The 18,568-nt window shown below is 43.4% G+C and overlaps 1 protein-coding gene across 1 annotated transcript in view; it reads right to left on the bottom strand.

Annotated features, from left to right (window-relative positions):
- The window catches only part of STK39 (serine/threonine kinase 39), a 277,365-nt gene extending 259,233 nt beyond the window's left edge, over window positions 1-18,132 (bottom strand). Inside the window, exon 1 of the mRNA XM_045830811.1 lies at window positions 17,517-18,132. Within this exon, the coding sequence (XP_045686767.1) occupies window positions 17,517-17,715 (199 nt within the window). The 5' untranslated portion in view covers window positions 17,716-18,132. The remainder of the gene's footprint in view (window positions 1-17,516) is intronic.
- Window positions 18,133-18,568: the final 436 nt, after the last annotated feature.

Genomic DNA, 18,568 nt, shown 5'->3' with positions numbered 1-18,568 from the left:
AAAAAGTAATTAAAAGATTTTTTTCTCCTAAATAATAAATAACTTTGCACTGACTTTAATAAAACAATGTTTAATTTTGTTTAGGGGTTAAAAAGGCATTTTAAAGCAAATTAAAACACAGAATTTAACACCACTAGAAGAAATTTTACAAACTTAAATAAAACCATTTGGTTGTCTTTTCCAAAGGCAAATATGTTGTTCATCTTCCTTTTACCCAACAAAAATTCCTACAAAATGATAATCAAAACCTTTTGTTAAACAGGAGTTTAAATGCTGCCTCTCAAATCAGATTCCATTTCAACTGATCTGAAACCAAACTAAAAGAGCATTTTATGAGCATGGTTCTCATTTTTAAAAAATAACGGGGAAACTGCCCTTTGAGATGCTGAAGAAATAGACACTGAAGTGAAGGAAGGACTCAGGAACTCAAGAGTCACTCACTCCCTCAGTCTGCCAGCCATTACTGTGAAAGAGAGGCAGACTGGGGTTGAGGAGGGAGAAGAGGGGAAAAAAGTGGGGGGGCGCTTGACTATGACCCTAGTGAAGAAAACAACGCATCCAAGAGAAATGTTCCAGAGAAATATTAACAACCTTCCATCCCTGAAACAATGGAGTGACAAACACCTAATAAACGTAGGGAGGACTTCATACTCTTCCCAACATACAAGAAGACACATCTGAGATAAACCTACTCACACGGGAAGATGAGTCGTCCCAGCAGTGTCAGGTTCCAGGTATTTATTTCAGGGCTTCGCCATCTTTACAAACTGAATGAACTACTTCACAGTACTTTTAATTCCAGCAGAAAGGCACGGCCATATTTCACAAGCCAGGCACTGGTATTTCAGAGTTAACGACATTTTACAACTGAGAAGGGACACAAGTTTTCCCAATTTATATGCCATACGGAAAAAGGGAGGATGCTTCCCAAGAAAGTAGTTAATGACTTTAAAAAATGAAATGCTTTTTAAGACATTTGTAAGTATAAATGTTTTCAACAACCAAGTACATTAATCAGGATCATGTTTTGGACAGGTTCCTTACCTAAGGATAATGTTACATAAATACTAACTCGTAATGCCTGCCACAACACTCAAGTTCCCTTCCCAGGTAGGTGAGAGCTTTCCATTCTACACCCTTATCAACCCTCACAGGAGGAGAGGGCCTGGGCTTGGGGCAGCAGTTCACAGGCTGGCAGGTGTCCTATACAGGGGACCCTGGTAAAAACTGGATTCTCAATCTTTGGGCTTAAAATTGTGAAATAAAAAGAGAACACAGCAATTAGCAGCTGTAGCTAGAGCAAAGAGCTGCAAGAACTACAAAGGCTCTCAAAGAGCCAAAATTCTGACTCAGCCGAAACGACAAGGCAGAAAGAGATGACCAGGTAGCCATGAACAAAGGCAGACGCACACACGCTGACTGGCCAAGTCACACCCAGGGCAGAGGACCCGGAAGTGAGGTGCACATTCCTGCTGCTGAGGTCATGTCCACTTCCAGGGTTCATGAGAGCCACCTGACTGCAGTTCCAAAGACCTGGACTGCTACAAAATCTAGAATTCAGGATGAGATTCCTGTCTGCCTGTCCCACATCAATCTTTATAAGGAATGAATGACCTATTACTTGTGGGGAATTTCAGTGAATCCCTAGTCCTTGTAACCAAAAGGCCAGGTTAATCAAATCTGTTACATTCTATACTTTAGACTTTTCACCAATTCAGAAAATCTCTCCATAAATTTGTTCATAGTATTCAATCCCATGACATTTCATATTTTTGGTCCATAAAATGATGCAACTTTCATTTCCTAAACTCAGATAGTAATTGTTCTTTTCCCCAGTCTACCACACCCCACCCCGCCCCCCATTTTCTCCTTGCAGCCGCAGGTGTTTCAGGTCCGGGTCACACGGGGAGTAAGGCAGGCTGCCTCCTCAGTCTAACTCCCTTCCACCTTTAAGGCTGAAATGAGAACAGCTGAAGGCCAAACAACTGTGGGAAATCTTCAGTGTCTGTCGAAAGCACAAATGCAATGTCCTTTGACCCCTGCAATCCTCCTTCTGGATACCATCCCACAGAAATATGGAAGCCTGGAGGCAACCAGTAAGTTCATCAATAAAGGATTAAAGTATTGATATAGCCACAGAATAGAAGTGGACCCAGGCTGAAAACAAACTGGCATATTTTTAATGAGGTGGATCTATGAGAAATGACCTAGAATGACAGCTGTAAATACTTGTAATGTGTATATTTTACCATAAATATATTCAGAAAATGAACAGAAGTAAAATATACATGTAATATACATTACTTTGTAATAGTAAAGTTTATAGTTGTAGAAAATATGCCTAGCTACCACATTACATGTAAAATAAATTGTATTTTGGAAAAATCTATGTGTATATGTATACACAGAAAAGCATCTAAAAGGATACACATCAAAATGACCACACAGGGGAATCTCTGGAAAATGAAAATTGAGGGGTGTTATTTTGACATATTGATACAAAAGTATTTATTAAATCTCTAGTTTAAAAACCTTTTTAATAAAATAAAGACTTGTCATGCCAATTGTGATTTTGTTCAAAATGCTATGAAATCCTTGAAACTTAAAAGACAAAAAAAATTCAACACTTAGATCATCAAATTAAATTCACAGAGATTCACTTCTCCCACATTCCCACGAAATCAATAACTTGTTGTACAAAAAGAGATCACATATTTAACCAACCTAGAAAATTCTCACAGAGAGGTCATATCAAACATAGAGCTCAAATACACCCAGAAACAATGAGATAGTTACTCTTAACTTCCCTCTACCCCAGAACTTCCAGTCAGCAAAGAACTAATATCAGAATAAGGTGATCCATAGCGCCCAGAGGACAGAAGGCAAAGTATAACAAACACTTCTAAAAAATACTAAAATGTAATTTTAATGTAAATGTAGTTTTAAGATTAGTTTATAAATGTATTCTGGGATTCTGCAAACATTGAAGTATAAGAGAAGCACACACACACATATTCTGTCCAGGGGTGATAAAGTATGCTTGGCTCTCAGAGTGTACCAAATTCTCAAGAAACAAATCACTTTTGCCAAGTAGTTATTAATCTAAGACTTTTTTTTCTTACTCTAAACAAATTAAATGTGAAAGTTCTTGGCATGCAAAAAAGTATCAATTTCCAAAAATATCAATTTACTGTTTCCTTAAAAAAAAGTGCTATCCCACTTAAAATTACACCCTTACACCAACATTCAAACAGTACTTTGCCCTGGGTGACGAGGTAACTAGCGACTTTTCCCCCTTTTTACCCCTCTCCATTACACAATTTTCTATAGTGACCATTTAAATTACTTGTACAGTATTTGGGAAGTTTAAAATAAATCAGCCTGGAGTTTTTTCACAGCTCAGAGGTTTAGGTAACGCTCTGCACTCTCTCTTCCTTACGTGACAAAGAGACGTAGGCCGACCCCTGGAGGAGACCCCACGATTCCAGTTCACGCACAGGTCTGTCTCCCTTTTGACACAAAGGGCAAGTCACTTAGCCTTTCAATCTGTAAATTTATAAAGGTAGCACCCAATCCTCTTTCCACACCTAACAGCATATATTTTGTGATAAGGGCTTTTACCAGAAACTTTGCAATTCGACAAGTGGTACGCTTGCACATCTCTTACCCTTCTATTTCTGCCACTGGTATACGACCCACTAAAGAAAAATGGGCAAATTCTGTCAATAACTGTTACTGGGATTCTCATCATTTTATCCTAATAGACGGCAATTTTTTTTAAATCCTGATAATACAACTGGGCAGTAAAATACTGCTGGATTGACTTCAAAGCAAAGAAACGTTCATAATTGCCTCAACGCCAGTCTACCCTCAAACCAAGCCATAGCGCGTGGATGTATTATTTTTAGGGCTGTGATAGAACTACTCTGCTGACTTCTAGGTGGCAGGAGAAATAATTACATATGCATGCAAACAATCTATATTTTTAATGTGGTGTTGAGGTTTAAGAAAGTCGGTCTGGAATAAAACGCCTCAAAGCTAAAAAGGTTCAACATTACACACACACACCCCCCACTCTTCAAATATCACATTAGAATCAACACCTTTAGATTTTTAGCAAGTTATACATTTCTAAAGTCACTTTTTGAGTAAAAATCACTCTGATGGATAGTTCACACAATCAATTAGTTTATGAAACCTGTAATCAACCACACTACCATAAGCAGGATAAAAGGTCACTGGAGATTTAGCTCCCAAATCACAATTTAAAAACAAAAATGAAATGAATGACAAATGATATTCATCCTCCTTGAGCTAAATAAATAAGGCTGCTGTGGTAGAGAGTTTGCAAAGGCGGCAGTGCGAACTCCTCCCCTCCCCATACACAAGTCCCTTTGCCATGTGATTCTACCACTCTTCCCAACAAGCAGGGAAACCAACTTCCCTTGAATCTGAGCTGGCCTGGCGATGTGTTCCAATCAAATGAATGAGGCAGAATGGCAGCACGTGACTACCAAGCCTAGGCCTCAAGGGTCCTTGCCACTCTTCTCCAGCTATACTGGAGCATAGCCACAGGTGAGGAGTAAAGTACAGATGAGCCTCCTTGACAATGAGGAAAGATCCGTGGAAGGAGGGGGCCAGCCAACAGCCAGCACCAACCACCACACACACAAGTAAGACCATTTTAAAATACGTCGCCCAACCCAACTGGCCATGAACTGGCCCTAAGTGAGTCCAGCAGAATTGCCCCGCCCAACCAAGCCCTAACTGCCAACCTCCAGAATTGTAAGCAAATAAAACTGTCGTTATTTTAAGCCATTAAAGTTTGGGGTGGTTTGTTACATGGCTATCCATAGCTGATACAGAGACTGTCAGAATCCACAGAGAACTGAGGCTTTCAATGTGTCCAAGACACCCAAGACAGAGCTTCAAATGAGGTGTTGGCTCAACAAAATGCTGCACTAGACTTTCTGCACCGGAAATGATGCATTGGAAAAAAACTTACATTGTCCTTACTTACCTAGACCTCTTGCTGAACCCCTGAAAACTTTCAACTTAGATATGCCCCTGATTTCTTTCTCTCTTACCCTGCTGAGGTTTGAGGTCTTCAGCTGCCTTGTGCTAGTCTGCCTGTCAGAGATCCCACCTTGTCTCTGGCCTTACAGATCTGATTTGGGAATCCTACCCCGACTGTACCCCTCATCCTGCAGTCCACCATCAGCTTCGTTGTTGCCATCCCTGCCTCCAGGCAAACAGCCCTTTGTAATCCCAGTCAGCGGTCCTGGATAATCTTATTACTTCCATGAAGTGGTGATGCAGAATCTATTAAAAATAACTGTAAACAAATGTGACTTGAAACAACTAACAGCACTCTTCAGGCTAGAGTCGTTTTGTAACGTTAACTAAGTATTCCAGTAGGGCCATGACTATTTCCAAAATCTCTGAAAATATCATAAGAGCAGATTAATGTCATTGCATTAGAAAATTAGTCTCATTTCTCCATTACAAGGGCTGATACAAATGGGTATTTTTTTAAATTTAAAATAAAACATAGCTATAAATTATAGCTGACCCTCTCCACCAAGTCCCTTTGAAGGAAACAATACTTCTTTATATGTAATAAATTGTGATAAGATCAGTTTTGAAGTCAGTCATCCCTCATAAGGATCTCATTTCATGTTTTTGTCCCTCTCTTGCTTCCGAGCAGCTCTAAGAGACAAAGGAAAATTCAATTTAAAAACAACAACATACGACAGAAAACAATTCACTCTTAACACAGGAAACGAAATGGCTCTCACCCATGAGCACAGCAAGACACGCACCTGGCTGTAACTTGTACCTGCTCTAGTGGATGCACAGCAGCGATCCCCCTCTACCTTTAAGACTATTTAAGCGAATATACAAGCTACAAAGCTGCCTATATTGTCTCTTTCTAATGGGTGTTAAAGAGCAGGACACGAAATTATAGCCCTTAAAAAGTCTCGCTGCTTCTATGGAAACAGGAAGATAACTATGGATGAACTGGAAGGCTCATTATCTCTTAGCCCTAGAGTCTGTCACTTTTTAAACAACTAATGAATATTTATTTCAGTAGAGATAAACAATCTAGCTCTGATCTTGCCTTATGCCAAAAATACTGTTTGTCCTAAGGATCACAACGTGAGACTGCACAGAAACACTTCTCCTGGCCCGACTGCAGCCATCCAAGTGCCCAGTGAAGGTGCCCTGTTCGAAGTGTTTCCACAACAGCCCTTGCTGAAGGTCAGGCACGGCACGGAGGGCCCCAACGCTGGAAAGGGCACTCCAAGGAAAAGCAAAGGGCTGCACGGTAAAACATTCTCTCTTGCAGCCCTGGTCACCAAGGGACACTAAATGAGAGAAAGTAGAGACTGTTCTTGAAATGCCGCAAATTAAATCCAGTTAATAACCTCTTCACACAGATTTTTTTTCACCCCCTCAGTCATTGATTCCCTTTCCCGACAAAGCAGGTACCCTACCCAAAAGAGTGGTTATTGAGTCTGAACTTCTATCAATGTATTGACTTAATATTGGATGTTGTATTTACTTTGTGATATATAACTTAGGCTAAACCATTAATTCTTCAATTATTCAAATACCAAAATCTTTTAAACTCAAGAGAAAAGAAGGGGGACCATGATTCAAACATATGATTTAAGTGACTAAAACTGAGATAGGCATAATTTTTTCCAAGTCAAGGTAATTTCACAACTTTTTTTTGAAATTTCATTTTAAAAAAACCTAGTCAGTTCCTTCTTCACAGCATAAAAGATAAACTAAAGTGATTCTGTCTACAACATCCAACCCCAAGCCTCCAAAGTGATTTCTTTATAAAAAATGTAACATTTTGATACTTCTGAAAACACTGGATTACATTTGGGAGGATTCGCACGTGTTAACAGAACAGCCCCAAATGAGTTAAGTGGGTAAGATAAAAACTCGTGCTTCAAAACGATCTCCCTGCGTCACCAGGGGTATCTGTTTCACCGCACACAGAAAGGAATGACTGTTGTTCTGAAAATATGAATCAATTAGCTTTCACGTGCAGCACAGAGTAAAAGTGAAAGGTTACTTTTCAATCAGGTTAGCCCTGCCCGTCTCCTTCTTGCACTCCTAAGTCAGCAGCACTGCCTCAGCGTGTAATCGGGAGAGGCCTCTGACATGTACAGCCATCGCGGTAACATTTAGGCAGTTTTTTTTAAACATTTCTGAGAAATGACCATCCAGTGCTAAAAACACTTTGTGTGGTGACAGAAATAGTCTGTATCTGTACTACCCAATGAAGTACCTTCTAGAATAGTGAGAATTATAGACTTACAATTAATTAAAATACAGCCCCTCGGCTGCACCAGCCACAATTGGCTATTGAGCATTTGAAATGTGGCTATTGCAACTGAGAGACTATATTTTATTTAATTATTTTAAAGAGGTTTTTAAACCTCTTTAAAACCTCTTTTTTAAAACCAGTTTTAGGTTCACAGCAAAACTGAGAAGGTAGAAATTTCCCAAATATCCCCTCCCCCAACACACGCACAGCCCCCCCATTATCAACAGCCCCCACACAGAGTGGTCGGTTTGTCACAACTGATGAACCTACACTCACGTGCCATTACCACCCAAAGTCCATAGTTCACTCCAGGGTAGTGTACATTCTGTGGGTTTGGACAAATGTATAATGACATGTATCCACCATTATAAGGTCACACAGAGTAGTTTCACTGCCCTAAACAGCCCCTGTGCCCTGTCTAGTTATCCTTCTCCCCTCCCCAAATTTATTTAATTTTAATTAATTTAAATTTAAATAACCACACGTGGCTAGTGGCTACCATACTGGACAGCTTAAAGGCAGACACTCTGTGAGAAACACTGTTGTCTGCAGCCACCCGGTCCTAAGTTATCAGCCAGGCCAAAGGGGCCTGGCTCTGGTGCAGAAACTTTGCTCCAGTGATGATCAGCCGTGAAGTTCATCAACTTCACATGCAGTCTTCACCCTCACCTCACTGCTCCTCAACCTTTTACAATACTTTCCCTAGCAAGAGTGCACACGCACACACCCCTCCTCCTCCTCACTGGCAGGCTATAACCAAAGATTAAAAATACAGTATTGTAACAGACCAGGCAAAAGATGATGGTTGAAATTAAGCTATTGTATGTGTATATATCACCTGATTTACATGTTCAATAAACATGCCTGGTAAAGAATGAAACATAGATAAAGATCATTTTAACATCTCCAAATGAATAAGACTTTTACTATCTACATGGCAAATGTACTTCCAGATAGTTATAAAATTCACTGAGTCAATGCATTTTCCTAACTTCTTCCTTTCCACCAATGAGGATTCAATGTGATGTAAGCAGATGAAAGCAGTGAACTAGGCAGGAGTCATGAGCCTGAGATCTAAGGACTTCTGGACCATGGACAAACTACTTCAAATCAGGCTGTTAGGGTCTTCAGTTGTAAAAAGAAGGAGCAGGAATGGATTTGCTCTTCGATCTCTTCCAAAATTAAATTTCATCATCCCTCCATGTTCCTCACTTAGGAGCTGACTTGTAAAAGCCAGCATGGACCTATGATTCCTTCCCCTGAGCACTGTCCCCTGATTTCTTGTCACCTCACAATTAAGCAAAGGGGATGGTGACATTGCCAATTAAGAAGGAAGGAAGAAGGGAAGGGAAGAAAGGAGAGAGAGCAGGAAGGAGGGAAGGATCAAGGGAGGAAGGACAAACAGACCAGATAATTTAAATTAAAATAAGCAACACAGGATAGGCCAATAGGCACCAAGCCAGAAAATATCACCATTTTCCAATCTCTAAACTAAATGGGGCAGGAACAAAAACAACTGAAATACTGAAACTGATGCTGCCAGTCCAAAACAAGATCACAAATTCTTCTAACACTTCGGCCAGCAGTAGAGTGAGTGTGAGAAGTCTCAGAACTGTCACAGGTCACTGGCTTCAAAATACTCCCCAAATGAAGATCTAACACTCATATGACAGACAGTCATCAATCTCTGCTTGTCATACCAGTCCTTCTGGTAAATAGCTCTCTCTAGTAGGGCCTAAAGATTGAGAAACTGGAACCCGATAAATATCACCAAAATGTATGTTTTCACCAAAGGCAAGAACTGCATGAGCACGCCCAGTACTAGGCCTCTGAGAGTTATAATAAAGGCCACTTACTAGGAAGAAGTTTTCAAATAAAACTACCTTAAAATGATGTTTTACCATACATCAAAATATACAATCAGCTCAAAAGGCCAATTCATGTAATTCCTCAATATTCAAGAAGTGTCTTAAAGCTTAGCCAGACTTTATTCTCAAATAACTGTTTGGCAAGTGAGAAGAAACTTGAAATACATCAGCATTACTCACAACAGCTTCCAAAGTGTTTACCTAAATCAATTCTAGAGCTAAAGCACTGCCAATCCATTCTCTAAAGGACTGCTATTTCTCCCCTGCTTCCCAGTTAAGCCAAATCTAAAATGCCTTTTTAATTAACATATTGAATTCTTCTTTAGTAGCAAAAACTTGACCAAAGCAAAGTAGATTTGGAAAAAGAAACACTTGAAGCACTTGAATCACTTCAACCATCTTGGAGTCGCTTTGGTATAATTTAAACAAAATTGTCCTGAGGTGGGGGTGAGGGTGTAAAATGTCACGTGATGACATGGAGAATTCTATTTAAATAGGAAAAAAAAATCCCAAAACACAAACCCTAAAGGAATTACAACACCTATTAAATTGGTTTTCACTTGAAAAGACCCAGTTCTATGGTTTCAGCGTGTACCACACCAATGCTATCACCCTCAGTCCCTCACCATTTACAAAAATACAACTCCTGCCATTCTAACCACCTTTCAAAACCACTTGTCCTGACAGTCTCGTCTGCTCCTGTTCCACCTGTACCCCTGACCTTCTCCACCAGTCCTCATTTCTACACAGCAAGAGGCCCCACAGAGTTCTTCAAGGTTGGGTTCTACATAAACGCATAAACCAGAGAGAGAGAAAGGGAAGCTCTGGAGAAGAGGAGAATATCCTGCTCTGCAACGCCTGAGTAAAAGGATGCCACAGCCGTGGCAGGGAGCTCTGGGTCCTTTAGTCCAGAGAGGCCAGATGACCTCACAGTCAGGTGACCCCAGGAAAGCTGGCTTCTGCCTGCCTGACTGCCTGCGCAACACAGGCAGGTGGAAGCACTCAAGTGCTTACTCTTGATCTGGGAAAATTAATGAGCTACTTTACACAGAACCCTTCAGAACCCTGGTGGGAAACACAAGGCCCACGGGCCAAATCCCGCCCTCCACCTTGTTTTACGCAGATGGCACCTTGTTTCTACCCAGCGGCAGCACCAAGGTCCTTGCCCCTAGTTAAGGAGTAGTTACATTTATAGTCCTGAAATTTCACTCGGCCCTTTGAAGGCAACTGCAAGGCTGATGTGGACCCCACTGAAAATGAGTTTGACACCCCTGCTTTAAGATGACTGGTCCAAATGCAAGTAAATCAGCATCATCATTAGACATAGACAAGAGTAAATCATCAGGAACCAGAAAGGCAAATTTTTAGAAGTGAGACAATATTCCTCTTCCACAAGGAAGGAGGGAGTATTCCCAGAATTCAGACTTTCACCCAGAAAACATTTATCAAATACTTAATGTGGGGTGAAGAGTGTGGAGGCAAGAGATGCTGTACTCAAGAAGGAATTAAGAATTAACATCTAGCACCAGGATGAGCAAGAAGGCAAACAATTTTCACACACTGCAAGGACTGCTAGGGGATGAACTGCCTGACAGAGCAGGGGGCCAAGGGGGAAGGAGGCTCAGGAGCAGAAATAGTTTCTGTGAAGAGGGATCATTTACTCCAAGTCTTAAAAGGATCAGAGTGTGTTCAGTTTATGAGCATGCATTAAGCTACACATTTATGATGTGTACACTTTTCCACATGCAGAGTACTCTTCAATAAAGGTGAGACAAAAGGAGAGACAGAGCTCCATGTTAAACAGACGAAAATGGAAGGAAAGGGTGGTGGAATGGTTTTCCAAGGAGGGGAACACTTACCTAGCAGAGGCTAGGAAAGCATGAAGCATTTCGGTAACTGCAAAAGGTCCCTACTGGCTGGGAGTCTGTGCTGAGGATGGAAATGACAAGGTATCACTGGAAAGGGAGGCAACAGACAGTTCCAAAAGGCCTTAAACACTGTGCTCAGAGTTCATCTTGAGGATGATGGGAAAGCCAATGAAGGTGTTTAAGCCTGAGGGTAACAGAAAAATTTTGGTACAGCAGCATCACTTTGGTAGCCATGCATGCACACTAGAGCTGGAAGCAAGAATGGAGATAAGAACCTGGTTAGGAAGTCATTACCAATAATCCAAATAAGAATGGGTAAGGGCCTGAACTAAACTGGTGATGGCCAAGAAGAAGACCAAGAATTAGAGACAGAGCGAAGACATCCAGTATGCAGAATATTTAGGACTAATGACCAATTACATGTGGGAGATGGTGGAGTATGGGAAAGTGGAGGATGACCAGCATGTTTCCATTTCCCATCTGAAGGTCTTAAGGAAGATGGAGAATGCTGAAGGAGTAGAATTAAGATTGAGGCAAAATTGGAAAGACAGTTTAATTTTGAGTATGAAGTTCTTTGCAATATCTAAGCAGAGACATATAAAAGGAAGCCCACACACTGATCCAAACCTCAGGGAGACCCTCGGCATGGTAGGTGGTGGTTGAAGCCTCTGACAGAAAGAGAAGTGGATCCTGGAGCAGGGTCAGGCAGGAAAGCAGAAGGAGAATGGTGTCAAATCCTGCAGAGAGAGAGGAAAAGGGAGAAAGCTGCCGTGACCACTGGCTCTGGCCACAGAAGGGTCACGGAAATTGTGGAGACTGCAACTTTGGTTTCTTAGCAGAAGGACAGAAGCCAGGTTGCAGTGGGCTGAGAAGTGAATGGAGGTTCTTTCAAAGGGCTCAGCTGTGTGAAAGGAAAGAGATAAGGTCTTAGCTTGAAGAGGAAGGAGCAGTAAGAGTGTCTTGCTTTGTTCTCTTCTTGTGAGTGAGTGAGTGAGAGAGAAAGAGAGACTTGAGAATATTTATAAGCTGAAGGGAAAGCAGAGAGGGAAGGAGACAGGGGAGCAATAGTGATGACTTTATCTGAAAACAAATGCCCCTGTCCTTTCACTCACTGGGACAGTGACTATTTCTTTTACTCAGCAGCATTTCCTGCCAGCATGGCAGCCTCCGCAGGGCAAACTAAGAGGTGGAAGAAAAGTGCAGCCCTAGCAGGTTGTTCCTCCCAACAACCTTCCTGCAGGATGCTCTCACCACTTGTCAGAGGGCCACCTGGCACCTCAGCCCCTGAGCTGTCCAAATCGCCAGGAGCTCCACAGACCTCTTCAGCTTCCTCCCATGGCAGAGGTGCAGAGGTGCAAGGGGAAGCCAGAGGGGAAGCCAGTCCCACGTGGGACACCACCTTCTAGCCGTCCACTGGAAGGAGGAGACTACCAGGCACCCTCTTCCTCCGGCTTCCTCCCTGATAGAAGCTCAGACGAGGAAACTCTTCATGCCACTCCAAAATCTTGCCAAAGACAGACTGTGTTCTCTCCTGATAACCTGAATCTGATTAACAAATGCAGTTTATAGTACTTACCACTAAGACTAATTAAAAGCATGCATTGTGCCACGAGGTCCTATTCTAAGTGCTTTAAATTCTCTCAGTCCTCACAACCCTATTTTTATCATCTCAGTGTTACAAATGAGGGATCTGAATGCAGACACATCTAAGTAATTTGCTCAAGGTCGCAAGGCCAGTGACTGCCATTGCCAAGATATGAAATAGACCAGGCCCTCTGAATCCTTAGTCCGCAATGCTTTAATTTACTCTCAAATACCATCAAAAATGTAGTCTGAGACAGACTCTAACACTCAGGGAAAATTTCATAATGTTATCGATCATAAATCAAATACATAAATAAAGCAAGGATCGTAGTAATTCTACCATAACTTTCTTTTTACTTAAAGATGTTTCCCACATGGTGGCTTGAAGAGCCCATTTAAAAAAACACTACTGTTGTGAGCGTAATTAATGCCACTGAATTGTACACTTGGAAAATAGCCAGAATGTTAAATCCTGTGTATATTTGTATATTTTACCACAATGGTACAATACAGAAAGATACAAAATACAAAAAGAATATTTCTCAATCAATTGTTCTCTATACCAAAAGTAAAATGAAATGATGTGAAAATCAAAAGCCCTGTCTTAGGCTAAGCATCTCAGGACCTTTTTGGTTAAAAACAAAATGCCCAACTAACAAACTAGCTGCAGCAGCCGAGCACGCCGGACTAAAAAATCTGAGAGACCAGAATACACACTCAGTGCTCCAGCCATCTGAGGTCCTTCAAAAACAACAGTGACCCAGTGTGGCTCCTACCGTCCTCAAGATCCCTCCAGCACATGGTTAACACCAGACCTAATCCCTAAACCACAGACTCCAAGGGCCCAGAGCAGTGCAGGTGTGCTCTGAGCCAACGCAGGTCTCACTTCAGGACCAAAGAGCCTCAAAGACCTGGCCGTGAGTCTATTAGCCGGGCCTGGGGAGGCTGCACCTGAATGATTGAATAAACCATGGCCAGGAATCTAGGAATCAAATTCTTTTTGTTCCCTAGGACTTCAAAGTCAGTAGGTGTTACTTCTAGATCATTCTAAGTGACCACCCAGGACAAAAGTGCAACAACACTGAGAAATCAAGTGCAAAACTACAGAAAGGCTTAGCCTGTAAAAAATCTAAGAAAATCAAACATACTATGAGGCACAAGTGTATTTATGGTTTCTCTGAGGAAAATCAGCAAAGGTAACAGCCCTTGCTGGAACTGTCTGACTCAAACACAAAAACTGATATTGCAATGACCTCCACTCTTTGGCAGAAAGGCCCCTTGAGGTTGTTCAATCATATAAGGGATGCCCAAGCCATCATGTACACAGCTCACTTTTCCTCGGTTATTTAGTAAATCGAGGTGATCGTAGTACTATCACCAACAAGCAAACTAAGTTTTCAGATGGTATATCTTTGGGTGCCCCTTATACTTGTAAAAAAGGAATCTGAGGGTAAAAAGGAACTTGAGAGCAAGATGGGGGAGAGGTGAGGAACAAAGATGAATGAGTCTGAAGAGTATAAGTAAGTGAGAAAGCCTCCAAAGAGCAGTTACTCCGAGAGAACACATAAATATTTGAAATCTACAAAGACAGGAATACCAATGGGTAAGAAAATGTAAAAATCTCACAACATTGCTAACCCCTCTCTCAGTATAAATCTCCCTCCCACAGAGTTTACTTCATTTTTAGGTTATGTAAAACTATCTGAACCAGATTACCCCTAAGAGCATTACAAATTCTCCATTGATCTTTTACAACACAAGAACAATACAACAAAGAGGAAACTTTATTTTTAGACTTCCAAAACCCTGTGTTTATTTTTCTAAAACAAAAGTCAGACAACTGAACCTGCTTTGTCTGGATATTAGCAAACCTATTCTCTCTCAATCTTGAGGCCCCAACCTCTGCCCAGAAGGAAATGAAAAAAAAAAAAAAGGGGGGGGCCCCTTGCCACACTAGAAAGTTAAAACACCTTGGCCTTCTGCTCTGGCACATCTGAGCCTCCTGCTGGTCACAGTTCACACTGCTGGAGCCCTATCAGATGTCACCTGCTATTTGGCTGGGAGAGGCAAAGGCTGTCCCTCCACATTCATGTCCAAACTGGTTCAGTGTTTGAACTACTAACTTCTACGTGCAATGTTTAAGCAAAAGTGCTTAACCACATTCACCCTGAATTACTCAACTAGCATTACACACTAAATGGAAATGGGTTCATAATTCCCTATACACACTAAGCCCTTACAAAATTCTATTCCAACAATTTTGATTTTTCAACATAACATGTCCTCCACATAGGCCATCTCTTTTAGTTGGAAAAAAAGAAAAAAGAAAAATTTAAAATATGGCGAAGTTCTTCCCATAGTATGAACATGAAAAAATTGGGATAGAAATAATGAGCAGGTGTTCCCATTCTCAAATTCCTCAGTTAAATTTCTTTTGATTATTATTAAATCGACCAACCATAACTAGCAGTGCTGCTACTGCAAGCCAAAAAAAAGCCCTGTCACTAATACCATCACTTAAATTAAACTGAAATAAGATTTTATTCATTAGTTCACAAAACTGGTTAACTGAAAGTCTTAGGTTTTCAAAAGACAAAGCTTACATTTTTAACCCTAAAAATTAACAAAATAAGCATATAAGTTGATTCTAAGTAAATTCTGGTCCCTACCTTGTGGTAAACTATGGGGTACATACCATCATTCAACTTGTATGGACCATCCCTACAAGCTGCAGACAGCTGGTTAAATAACACTGCCCTGTAGTTCACAGGTGGTTAGGGAGGGCAGCAACAGAAATAATTAAGCACCTCACAAACTCTTACTCAGACTTCAGAATCTCACTCAAGTCTTCAGTGAAATATCCTGCTTCCTTCTTTCTCCTAGCAGTCACTCCTTCCTTTGTGCTCTCCCAGCACTCACTCCTCACATCCTGCAGAATCATTTACATAAATACCTGAAGTCCATAAGGGCAGGGGCCATTGTTATTAATTTCTATACTGCTAGCACCTAGCACAATGCTAGGGACACAGAAGACCCTCAGCTTTTGTAGAGCAGACAAAAACTATGGGGTTACATGCAATAAGGTATGTAAAAAGAGGGGCAGAAGAAGCACACTACTTTGCCTCAGGAGAAGCAGAAGGCTTCTCAAGAACATGCACTGTGGCAGCCTTGGAAGCTGAATGAGATTCACTCCAAAGATGGGCACTTCCAGACGAGCCTGTACAAAGGCAGCAAAGACTAAAAGAGCAAATGTGTCCTAGGACAGGTGATTATTCTGGGTACAATTAATGTAAGCAGAATATGGGAGGGTTGAAGACTGCCAATAAAACTGGAAAGATGAAGGGGTTTATTTGCCAGGTTGAAGGGATCTTCATTGAATACCCTAGGCTTTTAGATACCCTTGCAGTTACTCAATCCAGGAGTTCATGAGTCTTTGACCAAGACCCATCCCTTGAGAGTCTTTGGCAAAAAAAGTTATGAAAGGTTTGGAATTTCAAAGAATTTTTTGTAGACATGCCATTTCAGGTTATTTGAAGCTTTTATATCCTAGGTTACTGTTCTGCCCATCATTTTCTCATATATAATTCCTGTCTGCACTATGTTTCATTCACACTGTGGTGAGTGATAAAGGCTTGTTTAAACATCTAATGTAAGTCTTACCTTTTTTAAAGAGGGGGTTGGAGAATATTTTTAATGAAAAACAAAAAAGTATATAAGATAAATATTCTGAATCCCTTTTTCACTACCGTACTTAACTATCTAATTATGGGAAGGCAGCATTCCCTTCCCAGCACCAGTGAGGTTAGAAACTGAGGGCGAGCTAGACCTGGAGGCTTCCGTAACTGGGTTTAACAAGCCTCTCAAACAGGATGATCCAATAGGGAAGGTTCTAAGGGTCAACACAAATTCCCGGCCCTTCACGTGCTTGGCCCAAAGAAAGTAACTTTGGCTTCTTGCCGGTCAACTTTGCCAGGTTTTTAAAAATGTAAGATAAGGTGATATTTGTGAGCCGACTAGAAGGCACCGAAGGAAGGGAGCAGAACACCGAGCAGACAGCCTCGGGTTTCACCCTTGCAGCTCAGCCCTGTACCAGAGGAAAGCATCTGCCCCGTGCAGGGCAGAAGGCCAGGGCGCCTGCTTTCGCCGGGCTGCCCGGTTGGGCAGCATGCGGCGCGCCCCGGCACCAAGAGAGGCGGGTACCCGGGCGGCGCGGAGAGCCGGGTTACACAGCACACTTGGAGCAGTGGCTGACAGGGAGGGAGGCCAGCATCCTCCCAGCCTCAAGTAAGAACCTGGGCCTCCGCGACTTCTAGACTTCTACGTAGCTCGGCTACCCTCAAAAAGAGGCTGCTGACTAGGGGCAGAGGCGCTGAGCTTGGAAAGCAGCGGTGCGGCTGCGCCCGCAGGGTCCCCCGGGGTGCGAGGCGGGGTCGCTGGAAGCCCAGGGCGGTGCCCCCGCAACCCCACCCCTCCCGCAGCTGCCTACCCGCGTGGCCACTGGCCACGGACTGCGGCCCGGCGCGCGGGTGGAGGGAGATGCGGCAGCGCTGCCGGGTCCCCGGCTTCTCCGCCCCGGCGATCTGGGAGATAAAAGTTTGCAGCAGCGGCTTGTCTGCAGTGCGAGTCACATCCGCCGCGCCACCTCCTGCAGCACCAGTGCTCACAGACGAACAAATAAATTTAAAAAAAAAAAAAATGTTGAAGCCGGTAGGCCCCGAAGCCGGCCTCTCTGCCTCCCAGGCGTGCATGCAGGCGAGCCCAGCATCCCGCGCCCCCTCCACTCCCAGCCGCGCCTCCCACCCGGCCTCAGTGCCTAGCCTGGGCCGGCCCTGCCGCGCCCGCTGCACTAACCGATAACCTCCTGCAGCTCGTAAGCGTCCCTGCAGATGGGCCAGCCGACGGCCTGTGCCGCCGGGGCCGGGACCGCGGGCGCTGCCGCCGGGGCCGGCACTGCTGTCGTGGCCGGGACCGCCGCCGCCGCTGCCGCTGTCATCGGAGCCGCCTGCTGGGGCTGCTGGACATGCACGGGCGAACCGCTTAGCTCCGCCATGATGCTGCCGTAGGAGAGCGGGAGGACGCGCTGGTGGACAGACGACCTTCCACTAGAAACTTCCCTTTCCTCGCAGCAGACACCTCTCTGCTGGCGCACGCCCTCCCCGCCTGATGCCGCCCGCTGCCGCCGCCAAAGCCAGCAACTAGGGGAGGGATCTAGGGAGGCCGGGCCGAGTGGAGGGAGGAGGGAGCGGAGGCGGGGTGGGGAGGAGGTGGCGGCAGCAGCAGCGGCAGCGGCGCTCGCCGCGCGCCTCGTATCTCGTGCGCGCGGTTCTCTGCCTCCGCAAGGGGAACCGCCGCCCAGCCACCCACTCCCGCTCTGCTCAAGGCCGGGGAAGTTTCCACCTAAGGGGAGCAAGGCCGGTTTGTGTTTGATTTGGGGCCAGCGGCCCTCGCTCCCTAGACTACGTGCTTTCCTTGCGCCTTCGCCCCAGACAATCAGGCTCTCAAGAAGATGCCCCCAGGGAACCCTGAAGGCGGGGTCGTTGAACCGCCGCCAGGTTCTCAGATTCAGCAGCCTCCCGAACTAAAGAGAACCTGAAGTTCATTTACAAGTTAGAGAGTAAGATACCTACACGCTGGCCGTTTGTAGGACGCCAGTTAAAAAATAACCCAAGTTGTAACTTTCCAATGCTTTACCTGCCAATATCACTTTCCCACCTTGCCTAATCTAATCGCCACCCTTCTACTTTTTCTCAGTGAAACATAATTCCTTAGGCCCCTGGCTGTTTCACAAGCTTTTTTCGTTTGTTCCAAGCCGCGTGGATCCCAGGGAGTTGATAGAAGGGCCTGTGAAGTTAGAATACGAAAAGTAAAAGAGATTTGGACACTTTATTTCTATACTACTAATT

The sequence above is a fragment of the Phyllostomus hastatus genome, unplaced genomic scaffold, assembly GCF_019186645.2.
Source record: "Phyllostomus hastatus isolate PE091 unplaced genomic scaffold, TTU_PhHast_1.1 phas_contig_1, whole genome shotgun sequence".
NCBI lineage: Eukaryota > Metazoa > Chordata > Mammalia > Chiroptera > Phyllostomidae > Phyllostomus > Phyllostomus hastatus.
The sequence above is the reverse complement of the archived record's forward strand: the minus strand, read 5'-3'. Positions and strand labels throughout refer to the sequence as shown.